The sequence below is a fragment of the Daktulosphaira vitifoliae genome, unplaced genomic scaffold, assembly GCF_025091365.1.
Source record: "Daktulosphaira vitifoliae isolate Bord-2020 unplaced genomic scaffold, ASM2509136v1 Scaffold_1, whole genome shotgun sequence".
Taxonomy (NCBI): Eukaryota; Metazoa; Arthropoda; class Insecta; order Hemiptera; family Phylloxeridae; genus Daktulosphaira; species Daktulosphaira vitifoliae.
The window spans coordinates 83,060,080-83,078,904 of record NW_026099572.1 but is presented as its reverse complement, the minus strand read 5'-3'; the positions used below and the strand labels follow the sequence as shown (position 1 = coordinate 83,078,904).

Sequence of the window (18,825 nt, the reverse complement as noted above, 5' to 3'; positions counted from 1 at the left end):
AACTTGTATGTTGTTAAAATTCCTTTAATCCAATACTTATTTTCTGTATGGGGGTGATAGATTTGTGTGCGTAGAGTTATGAATAAAAAGCTGTACGAATAATAATTAAACAATATTGTTTAACTATAATAAAATAAATGACTATACATTATATTAACTTCATATACAGTAACTACAAACATAATTGAAAATTATCTTGAAATGGTTAATTCAATTAAAAAAATTCATTAATCAAGTTACATATTTAATTTATTCTAATATTATGAATAGTAAAAATACTATTAATAGAATTAAATACATTTTTTTTAGTTTCTAAATTTCATGAATTTTATAGAAGTTATAATTTGATTTCTGAGTAAGTATTGCAACTGATTTGATTTTACATTATGTAAAAATCATGAATCTAAATTTTGTATATTACTTCTTATGTCTAAATTATAATTAAATATAAATATTACACATATTAATAGTAAAAAGTTTTTTTTTGATTAAATATGTCTGTAAGTAACCTAATTATAAAATATATTATTATTAAAATACAAAAAAAATATCATACTGAAAAATTAAAAAAAAATTTTTTTCTAAAAATTGAATTGGTTTGCTGTACTAAATGCATCAATTATTTAATTTATAATAAAAATGTAGAGGTAGTGTTAATAAAATGTTAATTGATGGTGGTATATAATACCTGGAAAAATTATTTGATGATAATCATTATATTTACACAATATCAAATTCTTCAGATCACTTGCCTAGTTGAAATTGACATAGTATTAATAATATATTTTTTTATTTTATTAAGAAGTTTTACTAATTTATATCCTTATATTCTGGTGAAATAATAAATGAAATTTATGTATAGAATAATAATTATGTAAAAATAATAAGATGCATGTCATATTTTTTCCTTCATATTTAAAATTTGGTTTTTGTGACAAGAGACTTTCTCATGGCATTATCTCAATTGATCAAATAGTTGATATTTTATCAGAAAAAAGTTCAAGATAGTTATGATTAACAAAAAAAAAAACTGGAATATTTATTAATCATATCAAGTACTTTTTGTTTAGCAAAATTTTTTTACTTTTCTATTTTTTTTTATAATTAAAATCTATTTGAATTAACTAAGACTTTATTTTATTAATAATTTTGTTTTTTTTTTAGCCTAAAATTATGGCTTCTATTTCTTCAAAATTATATGAACCACTTTCTGATAATTTAGAACTGTATGATATCAACTTATTGCCTTTAACAATTCAGAAATATTTTAGTATAAGTTCTAATAAAGCTCAATGTAAGATGTGCCATGTTATGTGTATACCTTCAATAAATCAAGTATTTTTTCATTTATCGAAATGTAATGGTGAATTAATTGGAGAAGAAAATATTTCTGGTTTCAAAATTTTCAAGTGTTTATCATGCATTTTTAAAACTAAACATATTATTAAATGGAAGCTACATTTTATAACACCAGAGCATTACAAAAAGTCTAGTTCTTCAATAAGCTATTCTTATAACTGTGATTCATGCAAAACATTTCTATTCGGTTCAACTGTTTCTATTCTGCAACACAATTGCAGACCTATAAAACTTTCAATTTTATCATTACTAATGGCTGATGTTTTCAAAGACTTTCACTCACAACAGTATTTTAGAAGTTATAGTACAGATTGTTCATTAAACAAAGTAGATTTGAATTATTATTCTAATACTAAAGAAAATGAACATATTTATAAAAATAGTAAAATAATCAAAAATGAATCATGCAGTACATGCAATATTTGTCAAATAACATTTTATGAGCCAAATAAAGGATTGTATTTTGCACACACAGCTTCATACGAACATATAATGCTTTGGTACATTCGAGGTAATAGATCTATTAACCAAAATACTTCATTAAAAATGTTTACTAATTATATATCAAAGTATTTTGAAAAAAGCATACTTTTAAAACAAGCTCAATGCATAATTTGTCATAAAATAATGTACAAGAAGAATAAAAATATGCTTAAGCATCATAAAAATTGTATTGCTTCTAAAGAAGTTTCATTTGATAATAATTTAGAATTAATTCTATGTGAGGTGTGTAAGTTTTCTTTTAAAAATGAACAGAATAATACTAATAATCAAATAGTTAATGATGTGTGGATAAAACATGTAACAAGTTTTAATCATTTAAAAAATACAATCGTCTATAAAATTATGAAAAAAGAACAATTAATATACTCCTATTACTGTAAGATTAATAAATTTGTTCTCTATGGCACAGAAAGTTTCATCAATAACCATGTACAGAAAGGATGTTTTGGATTTTTATCTAAAGTCATGAGATTAATTTATTTAAAACATAATAATAATAATTACAATCAAAAGATTTTTTACTGTGGAATTTGTCTAAATGATAAAACTCTTGATTGTGAACATGGAACATGTGATCTAACCTATTACTGCTCTACTTGTTTAATACAATTTAAAACAAAATCTGATTATAGTGACCATAATTATTATAGTGAACATATTATACTAAAATATTACAAACCAAATATAACAACAGATATTAAATTAATGGAAAATTCTGTTGGGCTTTTAAATCTATCTAAAAGAAGAACATCTGATATAAATCATATAAAATGCTCAGCATCGCTCAGTACCTTAAAAGATAATACTACACAAACGAATCAAGTATTTAATGAAATTGAAACTGCCTTAAGTAATCAGATAATTGACAATAATAACTTAGTACATTGTGAAACACAACCAAGAACTAGTAATATTGCAAATGAACTAATTAATAGACTTTCTAAAGAGCAATTTAAATCTAGTTTAAACAATTTCTTAAGATCAAATTTAGAATCCTTTAATTCAATTTCACTTGATACAAATATTTTTAATTTGTCTAAATGCTTTTATTGTGCTACATGTGATATTATATTGAAAGATGAAATTAGTTGGATTAAACATGACACTTCTAAGCATTGTAAAACAAAAAACCCAATTATATTTTATTGTTCAGTTTGTCATATATATCAAATAAGTAAGTCTGTAAGTTTAAAAACTCATTTAGAGACAACAGAACATAAAGTCATGATAGATTTTATGGAATATTTAAAAAAAGAGCAAGCCAAATTCAAATTAAATGGCAATCCCAAACTTCCTGATAGAAAAGACTTTACTCAAGCACAACATATTGAGGTTATTGATACTAATATCAAACCCAAGAAGTATATGGAAAATAGAAATATTTATCTAGAAGTTATGAGTAAGAATATTTCAGTTAATAAAAATACATTTATATATATTTTTACTTTATAATACTTTGAAATCAAGGCTAACCCATTATAACTTGAATTTTTAAAACACCTATAACTATTTTTTTTTCAAATAGTATTTTTCTTGTGCTATACAAGTTATCAATTTTGGATAAGATACTTTTTTTTTCAAAAACTAATGTAAATTAAAAATTTGTGTTGAGAGAAAAATTATTTAGTTTAATAAGCTACAATATTATAATGTTAAATAAAATGACTTTACAATCATTTAGGTATTAAAAACCTCAAATTGATTTTTCTATAGTTTCTAAGAATATTAGTGTTTTACCCAAAATCTATCATTTTGTATGTTAATAAAAATAAACTAATTAAAAAATGTTTGTTATTTTAGGTAACAATGGTAGATTCAAAGGTAATGATAACTTAGTTTTAAAAAAAGCAATAAATGATAATTATGGTGATTTTAAAGAGATATCAAATAAGAAGAATTCTTTTATAATACTTTTAAATAATTTGTAAGTAATTTGAATTATAATATTCTAAAAATAAACAAATTTGAGTCAGCTTTTTCAGTTAATTATATATAAAATATATTGCAGAGACCATGTAGAATCAGTTTTAAAAGATCAAAATCAATTAGAAAAACATTTTAATATAAAAATACAAACTTTCCAGCCAAATACAGGTAGTGAATTTTAAAATAATTATTTCCTAATGAACTTAAATATATTTATTAAACTAATGTTTTTTTTCTTCAACTTTTATTTGTTAGGAAGAAGTAAGTTTTTCCATTGACTTATTATATTTAGCTCAATTTTGTAAAATTATAACTTATAATCCTTACATTCTATAAATTTTTAAAACATTCTAAAAACTGATATTACTGTGCGATTTAGAATAGTAATTTGATTTTTTTTTTTAATAGAAAACAAATTATCACTTGAAACTAAACAATCATTTTCTGATTGGGGAAAACTATGTATATTAATATGTAATTTGCTGGATTCTATGGAAAAGACAAAATATGATTTAACTGAAATTGAGAAATTAAATAAGATATGTGCTTCAGTTCGTAAAATTGGAGTTAATTTATTTCCTGACTTCATTGAACTTTATGTATTTGGATCACGTATCTATGGTCTAGCTATGGAAAATAGTGATGTTGATTTATTTTTAGATATTGGTAATAATTTAAAATGAAAGAACTTTATTATTTTTTTATTTACATAAAAAGTTATTTGTACCTTTTGTTTAGGTAATACATTTAATGGAAGCATATCGGAGGATTGTGATAAACAAGTATTTTTTGTTGAAAAATTTGCCAATGAGCTAACAAAATATAAAACAGTTTTCAAAAATATTGAAAAAATTTGTGATGCTCGTGTTCCTATTGTAAAATTTTATCATATTCCAACTAAATTAAATTGTGATATATCATTTAAAAGTGGTTTAAGTACTCATAATACAAAACTTATTGAGTAAATATTTCTTATTTCTAAAATTCTAAATAAATTAACTTGTAAAGTTTTCAGTACTTTAATTTTACATAGTTGCTATTTGTCTATTCACAAAAATGTTCGATGGATTGTATGTTTAATTGTTAAACATTGGGCTGTACAAAACAACTTAAAACATCAAAAACAATTTACAAATTATGCACTTGTGTGGCTAGTACTATTTTATTTAATGACAGTGAATTTAGTTCCACCTTTAATAGAATTAATGACAATGGTTTCAAAAAAGAAGAGAGTCATTATTGAAGGTAAAGTAATTATTGTCATAATAAAATTCAAAACTTTTATAACTTTTGACTGATGTAAAAAGTTTCTTTATATTCTATTTTATAATTTTGTTAACAAAAAATTTGAAAAGTATTCTTTTTCACTTTTATTATTTAAAAATAATAAATATCTTTTGTATAAATACTTAATTTTTTTACATGTTTAAAAATAAAGATTAGTGGAATTTTCATTGTTTTAGTGAGTCGTCTATGGGTAGACCGAGACCCATTGGTTAAGTTTTTAGAAAGCTTCCTTTAATATCTTGAAAACTATCCAATTGCTTGTCTCTTGTATTATTGTCTGTTTTTATTTGTTGTATCATCCCCTGATTTAATATTTTTAAGGGGTTTAGTTGGAAGTTGCCATTAACTCACTCTAACAGTCTGTGCCTGATGCCGTCATATAACCAAAAATTACTTATAATAATGAATTTTCAAAAAACATCTTTTAAAACGTGATATAAAATTAAATACACAAAATAATAATATTTAAATACACTAATTATAATTTCTTGTAGATTAGTATAATTATTATAAATAAAAAGTATTGGTTATTATTTAAGGATGGGATTGCTCATTCAATAGTTCGCAAAAAACATTTCAAATGGGAAGCTTCTCAAAATATAGTCTTTTGTATGGTTTTTTTCTATACTACAGTGATGAAAAAAAACTAAAATCACAAGTATTGTGCACTTTAACTGGGAAATGTATGAACAAAAAGCAATTTTTTTCAAAATTCATAAGACTACCAGAAATAAATTATGTACAACGCACAAAGTTAAACTCTTTCAATAATAAAATTACCATTAGTTTTAATAAATCTATGGGTTTAGCAATACAAGACCCATTTGATTTATCATTCAATATAACTAAAAATATTAATTGTGATAAATTAACACATTTTTGTGATTTATGTTATGAAACTATTCAAATTATGGATAGTATGGATGGCTTAGATTATAAATAATTAAAATGTTAATCAATTATTTCTTTGTTTTATATTAGTTTCTTAATTATTCAAAATTGTTATGTAGTTTTCATTATCTAATAGAGACAGAATTATTTTTTTTGTCCATAAATAAGTTTTGAGATTATTTAAATATATATTTTAATTTTTATATTATTACCAAATACTTAAAAAATAATTGTTGAACTCAATATATTATTGTATAATTTATTAATTATTTTATTGAATAAGGGTTATTAAAAAGTTTACACATTTTTTTAGATTTTATTATTTTTTTATTGTATGATTGCATACTTAATATATGTTTTACTTAATGGAAAATATATTTACCTGTTGAAACTTAACTCAATTTTTTTAATACGCTCGGAAATTAAGTACCTAAGATATATGTTTTACTTTAGGCAAAGATTTTATCTCATTACTATATTATACTTATATTTGTAACTGTTTTTATGAAGTTTCTTTCATTATTTTTATTAATATAGTAAGTCAAAGTGTTTAAGACGTTAAGTATTGTTTATCAAATCAAATTTATAAGTGGTAACTTCTGAAGAATCATAATTCAGTTTTCCTCTTTATCATTAGACTATGCAGATGGACCTAGAAGTTGCCCTTTTTAGCTGTACAATGAATTTAAAGGATGTGTTGACTTTGGATACTCTGACCAGGACTCTAGAAGATCTGTTATTATTATTGATATTTTTAGTTATTTTTGTTTTATTATGTGTCTACCATAGACCTTTTTTTTATAGAAAAAAAAAACACTAAGAAGTAATAATGAATACATATTATAAAATAATTATATATTTGTTTGTGAAGTAACTATTAAAGGGAGGGTTACTACAATAATTTAACAACTGCACTTTTCCTGGAAATTTTCAGGAAAAACAAGAAGTAAATTTATTTTACATTTAAGATCAGTAAAATAGAACTTGCCCAAAATTATTAGAACTAAATAACTAATTATCAGACATATCCGTTTGTTGTAATTGTACATAAAGTAGTTTTTGTTATAAAATATTCTATCAACATGTAGATTTTTGAAAAACAATAGTTATCAAGTCAGGTCCATCAATTGCTTATTTATACTAAGTATGAAATATATTGAAGTATATAACACAATGAAATATTTTACATCTTAAATCAAAAGTGGAACTCTGATATTGATTCAAAAATTGTTTTAAATATTGCATTCTTTTTTTAATTTAAAAATAAATAATTTTTTTTTCACTCTCGATCGCAGAATAAAAATATAAAACAACAACATGATTGTGTAAGAAACATGTTTATTTTATTCAACACAGAAAAGTTAAATGTTACTATTTATCACTAAAATATAAGTAAAAATAAAATATTTCATAAAATTTTTTAATGATTAAAATATGTCATTAAATTAATAAATAATTAAAAAATCATTCACAAGAAAATTACTAATAAATAAATTACCATAAAGAATTATGATGAAATTTTAGATCTCTTTTTACTGATACTCCATCTTTATTAATTTTAAAAGTACTCGCTTTTTCTGGGAATGGATTGGCTTCACTGAATTGATTACTAACACTAAAATACAAATAAACCAATGATTCACATTTAAATATCATTAACTAATAATTATATTTAACTATGAATTTAAAATTTTAAAAAATTGTTAAGGTTTTTTTAATGTGTAAATAGAAATTTTACCTGTTAAAATTTACAAAAATAAAATAAAATATTTTAGTTTAAGGAATTTAATTTATTTTATCCCTAGCAAAACACAAAATAGTATATTTAGATTTTTTCATATATTAGGATCAAATAGAAATTTATAACAACATTAAATAACCAACAAATTTTAAGAATTATTATGCCTCATAATTTTATAAATTTCAAGTTATAAAAACATTATTAAAAATATTTCTAGCATAAGATAAGGTTATAGTTACTTACATATCAGGATTTTCACAGTATTTGTATTTCATACTTGCTGCATTACCGTCTCCTTGGATTATCTAAATATTAAAATTTATTATTAACAATGAAATTAACTAGAGTTCTGAGCTTTTACTTCTCCCATTGAATCGTGATGTTTATGTGCTCCATGTCTCCCAAACATAGGTTGTCGTTGATATGCTGAAGCCCTGTAAAATTAACATTAATAAAAACTAATTAAATTTAATACTTATATTTACATTTAATAATTTTTTCAATTTTAAATTCAATTTATAAAATTTAAAAAAAAAAAAAATTTTATTATTATATAATATAAATAATATTATTCCAATAGCCCAATAAATAAATGTAAACTTACCGACTTAAATTATTTTTACAATCTTTTTCATCTATTAAAAACAAAATGTTTATTAGAAGATTTAAGAAAATTTCTACTAAAAAAAGGAAGAATATTTTAAATGTTTCAGTTTTTAACCTTGATTGTCAAAAAATTCTTCAAAAATAACAAAATTGTTTCCTTGATTTACCAACTTGGATAACTTATAATGTTTCCACATAAATTGCATTAGTTTTTTAGTAGGTTTATCAATTGCTAAATGCTTGGCCATCAATCCAGTGTCCTAAAATTGAGTTTTCATTAATTATTTATATCTTTTTTCTACAATGAAAACTCTATAATCATATAGTTGACTATAATAACATTTGGATAGCTAACATACTTTTAACATAAACTCAAAAAGACGTTTCCCATAACCTTTACGCTGTCGTGTTTCATGAATGTAAAAGTCTAATAAGCAATACACCATAGCTTCAGAACGAGATCCAGTTTTATCATAAAGAAATAACTTTTTCCATCCCATCTTCAAAATTCCTACCACTGAAAATTTTCTAAATAAAAAAGTAATCAATTTTATTTTTAAGTAATACAAATACTTAACAGATACTAATGTAAGCTTGTAGTTATATATACTTTTGTTCAGGATGTTCTGTCATTACATAAACTATATGATCAGATTTAACAAGTTTTTCAGTAGTAGTAACAGGAGACTTCAATTCTTGTGCTACAGCAGATGCAGATCCCATGCCATCAATAATTTCACCAATCATTTTTTGCAATCTAAAATTAAAATGAAGTTATGTTTTTAATAAATTGATAAGTTTAAGACTACGCCATGTTCATAATAAGATTAATTTTACTTGTTGCTTTTCTGGCATCCATCAATTGATAAGTTATGATCAATTTTTAATATTTCTTTAATAGCTATTTCTTCAATAGAGAATTTGAACTCCATTTTGACAATGCAAGTAGTATATTTTCAATTTGAAATATCTATTAATTTTTAAGTCAAATTAGTAAGAATACATTTATTAGTTAAATCAATTTTTTTCTAAGCAGAACTTACTATTACGTTTTAACAACGTCTTGGTTGTAAAAAAATAAATGATTAATTGTTTTAACTCCAATAAGTACAAATTCTAAAGGTTTTGTAATGGTTTCTGAATAAAACATAAAATATGGCGAATTTAGACGCTACTAAGTGATTATGGTATAGCAATATTTATCCACAGCTCAATTTAATGAGTACCAACACCATAAAATGATTTTTTTCGAGTCTCCTACTTGGTATCTCTCAACTAGTTACGTTTTTCTGTACTCGATCGATTAGGCATATAATATATTTTATAGTCAGTTTCGTACATTTCTATTGATGACTAAAAATAGAATTTACTATTATGTCTTATCATTGATATTATGAAATAATTAGTACTAAGTTTGTCTGTAAATTAAATAATTCGTAAATAAATTTAACGATACGTATATTGTAACACAAAGTAACCCTATGAAAGAAATATCATTAAAATACTATTTTTTCAAGCCAAGAACTACTATTTTCATTAGAGATAAGCCAATATGAAAATTTTCCGATGTCCGGTATTAGTTGCATATTTAAAATATATTTCATATTAAGTTATAATTAAAAAAAAATTAAATTATATCCTACTTTAAATATTGACTAGTAGTACATTTGATTTATTTTTATTATTTCATAACATTGATAAGGATGGTTTTCAACAGGCTTGAGATGCTTAAAACATTTTGTTTTGTATTCCACTAACAAAACGTATTTTAACCATCTAAATTAATCAAATATCGTTATATTTAAATCGTTTAAAACAATTGTTTTATATTCCATCTAAAAATTATTTCACATATCATATTAATAGTGCTTGGGAAAAACTATGCAATCCAAAAATTTATAAGTGAATTTTAAAAGTACACTTTTACTTTATTTTGACAGTTTTTCCCAAACACCATTATTAATGTAATTAAGACAAAATTGAATCAAAATGTGATTTTCAACCATTGGAAAACATAGAACTCATCATCATTTCACTCTTGGATAATTCTAAATTTTACCATCAAATATTTTTTTACAAAAAGCAAAGCAAAGTTCTGTTATGTATGTCAACAACACAATTAGAAACTGAAATAAAATTTTAAGTACATTTGTCAAGTAAAGATATAAAACATCTAATTACTTTTACAATTTATTTGAAATATGTCATATTATATTGATAATAATTAATAAAATATAAGATATTCATATAAGTTAAAAAACTTTACTTTAAAATTTTACATAAAATTATTATACAAAATAAAAAAATTGAATACAATTTAAAATTAAAATAACAATCTTATTAACTCAATAAGCATATAATAAACAAATTAGGTAAATTTTATTAAAATCAATAAAACAATATATATATATATATATAACAATAACAAACAACATTACTAAGTATATTTAACGATGACTAAAATTGTTCAAATTTTTAAACAGATTAATTCAGAAAATTTTTCTGCAACTAAACTGTTTCTTGTTTTTTATCATTATCAATACTATAAGAAGAAAATATTCATTCAATACCTGTTGATGAAGCACTTGATGTAAACTGTATTACCATTTTATTTATTTCTAAACATAAGTATTTTTCTGAAGTATATCATGTGTAAGGCTACATTTTCACTAAAAAAAATAATATTTAAAATGAAAATCTTGAGACTGAAATATAATTATTTCTGCCTAATTTCAGTGTGGTACACATTAACATAGTTGAGAGTATTATCAAGTTGTTCTTAAGTTAATTTTGTACCCAACAAAAAATGGTATTTAATTAAAGCCATTTCCAATCAATTTGCAAAGAACTTTTAAAAACGTTTTCAAATCTTACCAAACATGTGTGGCTTCACAATTTGTACAACATACAGCCTAAATTTAATCCAAAACATATATTTATTGTAGTTAAGGATAACGTTATTAAAAAAATCATTAAAACTGCGAAATGATAGATAAGAAATGTTTTTACATTTGTTGTGGTATCACCACACTATTGGGTATGATGTTATACCATGGATCATTCTACGATTCTTTTTATATGCATTTTGTTTAAAACATACAAAAAAAACATCTTAAAAACAACTATTATTATCTTTTTTTATAAATAAAAAAGTTTTTTTTTCAATCTTGGTTTTTAAGAATTTTTTTCGATGCTTATAAAAATTATTTGTGCAAAATATAAAACTAATAAGACAAGGTTAACATGTGTCGCACGGTTTTTGAAATTTAGTAAAATTGTTTTAAAAAAAAGCAAAATTGAATTTTTTACTATATCTATTCAACAAATAGAAAATGTTAAGAGGATTTTAATAATTAATTTTTTATATAGTTTGAACATCAGAACTCAATTAATTGTTATTTCCTCTTCTTTTTCCTCGACCTAATCCCAACTATTTAGGGACGGCTACCCTTTTCCTAAACTTCCACTTGAAACGATCACCCACATCATCTACACTCACATCAGCTGTCCTTATATTGCATTCAATAACATCCCTCCATCTCTTTTTTGGTCTTCTTCTACATCTTCCTTCAACATTCATTTCTATAACCGTTCTTATCGTTTCCGATTCCTCTCTCCTCATAACATGACCAAACCATCTAAGTCTATTTTCTCTCATCTTATTTACGCTACACCTATACTCCCTCTTATATGTTCGTTCCTTATCCTATCTTCTCTAGTCACTCCACTCATTCATCTAAGCATTCTCATCTCTTCTACACTCATTCTCTGCTCTACTTTCTTGTCAACTGCACAATACTCTGAACCATACGTCAATTTAGAATAAAAAATATATAAAACTGCTATGTTTATCATTTTTACCGTAGAAATGTATAAGTTATGAACAATTTAAATGCGCATTATAGATGAGTATTTAATTTTTAAGATATTGAAATAGTTAGATTTCAATTTACATGATTATTTGTTTAACTACACAAAAAAAAATTATTTAATAAAATTATTAGTTGAACTAAAAAAAAACGGTAGCACAGTGGGGTCGCGGCATAGTGGAGACATTGCATAGTTGGGTTCAGTATAGATTTAATCTGACAGTGATTAAAATCACTATCATAAGAAACGCTTCGATGCAAATCTGTAGATAGTGTTTAATTTTAAAAAATTGTTGGATAATTGCAAAAGCAACATCAACTTCTATTAAAATAAAATACAAAACCCATAATTTTCATACAAAAATAGCATATTTTTGAATATGGTAGCCATTTGCGTATAGAAGATAGGTCGTCGGGACAAATTTTTTTTTTTATTTTTGTAGTACATAAAATAAGCTTTAATTTTATATATGTTTAAAGGACGCAGTATTTCCGGAACATTTTCAAAAGTTCAGTTGAAAAAGTTCTATTTTTTATACAATGTTTCAAAGTTTGAACCCCCCCTATATAAGGGGAAATTGTCTAATTTTAATAAAAAGTATGTCAAATGGAAGATGTACTTATAATGTATTTAGAAAAAAAAAAATTGTGCTGATACATGCATTTTTCGAAAAGTTATAGCATTTTTAAGTTGAAAATTAAAAATCGAAAATCGAAAATTTTAACACAAAAATAGTGTTTTTTTAACTACGGCAACCGTTTACATGCAGAAGATAAAGTGTCGGGACAAATTTTTTTTTTTCATTTTATAGTACATAAAATAAGCTTTAATTTGATATATGTTTAAAGGACGCAGTATTTCCGGAACATTTTCAAAAATTAAGTTGAAAAAGTTAGTTTTTGTAAAAAAGTTGCTATTTTAAATCTCCCCCAATGAGCAGGTTAAGTGTTAGATTTTCAAAAAAATGATATCAAATGAAAGGTAATTATCTAAGGTTTTGGAAAAAAAAATTATGTTGATTTGTTGATTTTTCAAAAAGTTATGGAAGTTTTAAGAAAAAAAAGTGAAAAAAATTCGAAAATTAGCGATTTTTAAATTTGTAATTTTTTTGGATATTTCCCCCATTTGCTGGGAACGAGGTAATTTTTTTCAATTTTTAAGGGTAATGTCTTCAACTAGATACGATTTGTGATCTTTTGACGTATTTTTGAAAAAAATCGGTCCAGTGAGAGCTGAGAAAAAGTGGCAACAGACATAAAAAAAAAAAAAAAAAAAAAAAAAAAACACATCATAGTAAAATTAATACCTTCTCCGCTTCGCATCGAAGCTAAAAGTAAAGATGCTATTTGCTAATAAATGCAACACTATATTATTAGTAACATGCAGTGTTGAATTCAGGTATAATCCAGCTCCCTGTCTTTTTAAAAGCCCCCTGACAATCTTAGGGAGACAATGATAATATATACATATATATTATATCGAAAATAGTTATAGCGATTTTCGAAAATGGACGCGATGTTTCATTTAATATTGAGTTAAAAGCCATCTATTTTTTTATTACAATTTGGCAAAACATTTTAATTCAAAATTAGCGACATAATTAGCACCGATTTACATTTACTTTGTTTAATCCGATCATACTAGTTTCACAGACAATTTAATCTTTTACAGTTTAAAATGTTTCTAAATGCATGTTTAAATTCTACATTCAAGACACGTTTAAGGCCACTGAACCTCAGTGGGGTTGTTCTACTCAGTACCTTGTAACTTAAGTAATGTAATATTGTTTGGCTGATCTTAGCATGCATTTTCATAAAGTCTACAATAGTTTTGCGCGAAACATACTCGTCAACGACAGACAGTTGGTCGCTAGGCATAACCATTTTTGTAGTTTGATGAAAGAAACAATTGATTAAAAAAATCGTAATGTAATAAAACACGTTTTATAAATATATAACATCAGGGTAGTGGCAGACTTATTGTCGTCTCAATGTTGTACGAGTAAGAATTCGCTTGTAAGTAATCCATACAGAACACAATGTAAGTATATCCTTGTTAATGATGAATTATTAATTAATCGTATCAATCTACAGGTAAAAATAAGTTATGGACGTTTTAAATTAGTTTTGTTTTTTCCTCGTTGTGATAATAGTGGACGAGTCTTAATGTGTAGGTTTTTATATTACAAAAGTGTAATTATTTCTTGAAAATGATCGAGTTCACGCACAATAATCTCAACCTACACATTACACACTAACTCAACTGCCGTGCCTACATCGTAAATCTTTAAAGAATCCGCCAGCATGTCACGTCGAGGTCGTTTTTGCAAACGGCAGGTAATGTGACATGAGTAAGTATAATTGATATCTGTCTGTAAATATTGCTATTTATTATAGATTGTAATTATCAACAGTATCTGTAATACTAGACACATAAAAAAATGCACGATAAAAGAAATATTTCAGAAAAACTTTGTTTATGAAGTGTTTAAGAAAAAAATAAATAGTGTCTTAAAATTATATTTAATTAACACCTAACGCATATTAATTAATTGACAAACCCCAAAATAAACGTGTTAGAGTTAGTTGAATTTAAAAAATGCTGTGTTCATATAAAATTTTACTTACTAAGTTATTTGTTTCATTAAAAAAGTGATGATACTTAAATTATGAAATTTAGTAATTTATTCAGATTATCTTTCAATAAGGACCTACTTCAAAATACCAAAACGGGTACGGATATACTACATTTGAATTTAATTAAGCTTATTATTATTATTTATTTATTTTTTAAAAATGACGTTTATAATTATTATTTAAAATAATTAAGTATTAGTAAATAATATATTATGTATATAATAATAATCAAACAATACAATCAATGGATGAATTAAAGTCTAAATCAAATCATGTTTCATAATTGATTAAATTTTGTATTCAACTATTACTGTTTTTTTTTGTACAATTACACATTATGACTAGATATAGACCTATGATACTAGACATTATCATCTTAAACAAATAATTATTTGTAAACGAAAATTAACAAATATTTAAATTATTTATTTATAAACAAATCCATAAGTAATAAATAATTAACAGAGTTTTAATAAAAAAAAATGCACTTTTGCAAAATAATTACCAAATAGTAAATACCCAAATTATTATTATTATATAAATGCGGTGTTGAAACATATGTTTTTTTTAAGTTGCATATGACACTCACAATGAGAAGAATGTATTTTGATTTTGTAGGAAAAAATAATTGTTCTCAGATGAAACAAAATAATTTGTTATTTCATCATACTTTTTTTGCTATATTAAGAGTAAAAATGATGTTATTGTCAACTTTTATGATTATATTACACTTTTTTAAAAAGCCTAAAGAATAAAGTTATACCTATAGGCAACAAAATTATAACTAAGAAAAAAATATATCAAGTAAAAAAAGCTGTGAACCTTCTTCATATGTGCATTATTTTTGTACATAAAATTTGTTTTTAGTTTTCAATAATAAAAATATACATTTTTTATGTGAAATGTGACGTATATCACATTTCATAGGTTTTCTTGGCTTTTTTTTGTGGATTTTAACGTTTTTATACTTAGGTGAGCCTATTGAAAAATCAACATCTCAATATTCCGTTGTAGGGTCGTTGGATAAAAAAAAAAACCTGGAAGGCGTTCTTCTGTCTTCTTTAATAGATTGGTAATTTTCCGATTAATTTTTTTAGTATCGCTGTTAACCATATTCGTGGATTTCTTTGGATTATTTGAATATTTTTTAACGTTTTTAGCTGAACCAATTTAAAAATAAAAATTTTTTTAAAGAAAACTCACTAGAAACATCTCAGTATTAACTTACAGACTGGTGGCAAGATAAGAAAAAAACTAGGAATACGTTCTTTTGCCATTTTATATGATTTGGCAGTATTCCGTTTTAATATTATACTGTCGCCATTATTCATGATTGCCGTTGAAGTCTTCACGACAGATGGCTCCGAAACACTATTAGGAGTTTCTTCAGACATCTATAAATTATTCAAGAGTTCTTAAAGACACTGGGTATTTATTCTTTTATGTATTTAAGTTTTACAGACCGTTTTGTTATTGCCGAACAATTTCGGTAATTTTTCATTTTCTTTCTGCTGATCCTGTTTTACTGAAACAGTTTGCTCATTCGAAATACTATTATTTTCTAAAACATCATTTTAAAATTTATATTAAATATCATTAGTTATTAAGTTAATTCTTGTGTTAAAAAGATGGGAGATCCTATACGAAACGTGATCAGATATACCGTTGTAAAAAGACAACGCGTTTCCAACAGCATGATTCGGCTAATCTAACAAAAACCTTACGAATTTTTTAGTTTTTATATTTTTACACGAGGGATTCAAGAACGACTCGAAATAATTACCATTTATAGAATGATTAACAAGTTGTTTATTCAAACTCTTAATGATAAAATCAATGCATATGTTATAATATTTTATTTTTTCCTGTTCTAGGCTTTTGAAAATAAAACTAAACTGACTTTATACTAAACTAAACTTTAACTAAACTGACTTTCTCTTTTATTATGCTAATATAATTATCTGCACAATTTTTCTCTATGAATCCATAGACAAAATATTTTTGGGAGATCTAACATAATTTTTTTTCTCCTTAAAAATATTCTTAATAAAAATAAATACATATAATATTTTTGAAGGGTAGGCTATGACAGAATTTGAGGTGTCTAAGACCCCTAGCTTTCCTGATTAAGTTTACGTAAATGGTTAACCTGATTTTTTTATACAGAATGTAAAACTTCGGTTAATTGGATGGATAATTTCTGGAACTTCCGATTTTGGTGCATTATCTGAATGGTACTGTACAAAATTAGCCAGTTGATCAATGTCACGAATTAGAGAATCTTCGTACATTTCTACTTTAGAATGATTGCCTAAACACGTATTACCAAAGTTTAAAACATTAGATTTTTAAAAATTTTTAACTACATAATTTATTATTATTTTGATAAATGTTTAAGTATCAAATAATGAAGCAATTATAGTTGATATTTTACATTATAAAACAAAATTTGATTACATAATTAAATATAATTTTAGTAATTATCTATCTTGAAATACAAAAATTTCATGTAATAGTATTTTAGAAAAAAAGATTTTACTGCAAAAAATATTTCTCTTTTATGGTTTAGTAAACCATAATTATTTAGATCCGTTAGCCATTTCATTATTTTGACAGTCTTTAGTGAACTAAAGCATTTAAAAACTAAGTTTAGAAATCTGTAATAGCTGATAAAAAAAAATGTATATATCATATAAACTAAAATTTCTTTTATACGTTTATTCATAAATCAAAGTTTATAAATTATTTCTATAATTTTAATGTTTTATTACTTTTTTTCTTTGTTACAGAGGTAATAGCTCTACGAAAACATTTTAAAACCATCTCTGAAAAAAAAATATCCAATTAAATACTATTTATGATATTAAATCCAAAAAAGGAACAAGCTCAATGTTTTCTTAAATAAAAAAAAAATTTATATAATTTATCCAATTCGCATAATGTCATTGTGAAATTTAATCAGTAAATAATAAATAAGTAAATAACAGTAAATAAACATAAAATCAATATTACTTTTTGCTCTTTTTAGGGTATTCATTATTTCAATTTATTGAATCTCACATTATCTTTGCTTTTTTATAACGTGTGCGAAATAGTACAAGCGATCAAAGTAAATAATGAACAACTGATGTTTATTTTTAATATTTTTGGTTTATATGGTGAAATAACAAAACTTTTCAGATTTAAAACCAGAAATTTAAAAAATATTTTCTGTAAGTTAAAAATAGGCTATGAACCCCCTAAAATGTGCCATTGCTTTAATATATAGTTACTTACAAACAAAAATATAAACACTATGGCATATAAATATATATACATGAGAAATATAAATACAATAATACACTACAAATTTTATTGTTATTAAATATGTAGTATCATATATAGGTTATACACATATCGAGGTTATAAAGAGTTATTTTAGTTTTCAAAAAAGATGATATACGAATTGACATCTGTGATGGCAGTAGGCCATAAATTCCAGTTCACGTCCAAATGAACTTTCGAGAGTTTCGACCGTAGAAAAATAATTAGGCAAGACTGTATTTATTTTTTTATAACATAAATTTCATTAATAATTGGAAAATACCTTTTTACTATAAATTACATCAAATAACGATTAAAATATTGTTCCTAAAAAACATTTTAAATAAAAAAAATGATCTAGGGGTTCTTAAAGTTTTAAATAATAATATAAACACATAATGTCATTATTCATATAGTAGTGTAATTAGGTACCTAATAAATGAGCTAATGAAAATAAAATTGTGAACAATGAAAAGTTATTTTGAATATGGCTAGAAAGAAACCAGAGTAAGTATAAAAATGATTGTTGCCAGCGCTATGTAACCACAACCACAAGTCTATTTTTGGTATGTATTTATAAACATGAGCACTGAAGACCAGAGTTATTGGATCATGTAGCTTGATAAATTTAATTATATCTTTACTAAAGTGATGTTTACTGATTGTACAACAATTAAAAATCATCTTGGTTTATTTACTTAA

General features: G+C 23.9%; 3 protein-coding genes across 5 annotated transcripts; 1 reads left to right on the top strand and 2 right to left on the bottom strand.

Annotated features, from left to right (window-relative positions):
* Nucleotides 1-6,360, top strand: LOC126893621 (uncharacterized). Its single transcript, XM_050663994.1, has 8 exons — nt 1-355; nt 1,165-3,262; nt 3,664-3,787; nt 3,872-3,957; nt 4,198-4,455; nt 4,528-4,750; nt 4,823-5,034; nt 5,616-6,360. The coding sequence occupies exons 2-8, from the start codon at nt 1,174-1,176 to the stop codon at nt 6,017-6,019; spliced, it is 3,396 nt and encodes a 1,131-aa protein (XP_050519951.1). The 5' UTR covers nt 1-355; nt 1,165-1,173; the 3' UTR covers nt 6,020-6,360.
* Nucleotides 6,361-7,285: 925 nt separating this feature from the next.
* On the bottom strand, nt 7,286-11,315 carry LOC126894176 (alpha-tubulin N-acetyltransferase 1-like). Of its 3 annotated transcripts, none has more exons than XM_050664988.1 (11): nt 11,189-11,315; nt 10,885-10,983; nt 9,358-9,667; nt 9,152-9,284; nt 8,925-9,071; nt 8,674-8,842; nt 8,430-8,574; nt 8,313-8,343; nt 8,070-8,142; nt 7,952-8,013; nt 7,286-7,582 (listed from the first exon to the last, which is right to left on the bottom strand). In XM_050664988.1, the coding sequence occupies exons 4-11, from the start codon at nt 9,244-9,246 to the stop codon at nt 7,462-7,464; spliced, it is 843 nt and encodes a 280-aa protein (XP_050520945.1). In that variant the 5' UTR covers nt 9,247-9,284; nt 9,358-9,667; nt 10,885-10,983; nt 11,189-11,315; the 3' UTR covers nt 7,286-7,461. The 3 variants fall into 3 exon arrangements, with proteins under 3 accessions (XP_050520945.1, XP_050520946.1, XP_050520944.1); XM_050664989.1 differs by having other exon boundaries at nt 9,358-9,451; XM_050664987.1 differs by lacking the exons at nt 10,885-10,983; nt 11,189-11,315 and adding an exon at nt 9,958-10,091.
* A 4,325-nt stretch (nt 11,316-15,640) lies between these two features.
* On the bottom strand, nt 15,641-17,935 carry LOC126894594 (uncharacterized). Its single transcript, XM_050665716.1, has 6 exons — nt 17,833-17,935; nt 17,592-17,645; nt 16,970-17,131; nt 16,284-16,381; nt 16,049-16,214; nt 15,641-15,980 (listed from the first exon to the last, which is right to left on the bottom strand). Exons 1-6 carry the CDS (start codon nt 17,855-17,857, stop codon nt 15,799-15,801), a joined length of 687 nt encoding a protein of 228 aa, XP_050521673.1. The 5' UTR covers nt 17,858-17,935; the 3' UTR covers nt 15,641-15,798.
* Nucleotides 17,936-18,825: the final 890 nt, after the last annotated feature.

Bases quoted from the DNA above. Each gene is read 5' to 3' on its own strand.
- LOC126893621 (XM_050663994.1), top strand. From the start codon at position 1,174: ATGGCTTCTATTTCTTCAAAATTATATGAACCACTTTCTGATAATTTA. The intron at 3,263-3,663 runs GTAAGAATATTT...TTGTTATTTTAG, and splicing joins TATTTATCTAGAAGTTATGA to GTAACAATGGTAGATTCAAA. The intron at 4,751-4,822 runs GTAAATATTTCT...AATTTTACATAG, and splicing joins CATAATACAAAACTTATTGA to TTGCTATTTGTCTATTCACA.
- LOC126894176 (XM_050664988.1), bottom strand. From the start codon at position 9,246: ATGGAGTTCAAATTCTCTATTGAAGAAATAGCTATTAAAGAAATATTA. The intron at 8,344-8,429 runs GTTAAAAACTGA...TGTTTTTAATAG, and splicing joins AGAATTTTTTGACAATCAAG to ATGAAAAAGATTGTAAAAAT. The intron at 8,143-8,312 runs GTAAGTTTACAT...TTAATTTTACAG, and splicing joins TGTAAAAATAATTTAAGTCG to GGCTTCAGCATATCAACGAC.
- LOC126894594 (XM_050665716.1), bottom strand. From the start codon at position 17,857: ATGAATACCCTAAAAAGAGCAAAAA. The intron at 17,132-17,591 runs GTAATAAAACAT...ATACGTGTTTAG, and splicing joins CTCTGTAACAAAGAAAAAAA to GCAATCATTCTAAAGTAGAA. The intron at 16,215-16,283 runs GTCTGTAAAACT...AATAATTTATAG, and splicing joins TGTTCGGCAATAACAAAACG to ATGTCTGAAGAAACTCCTAA.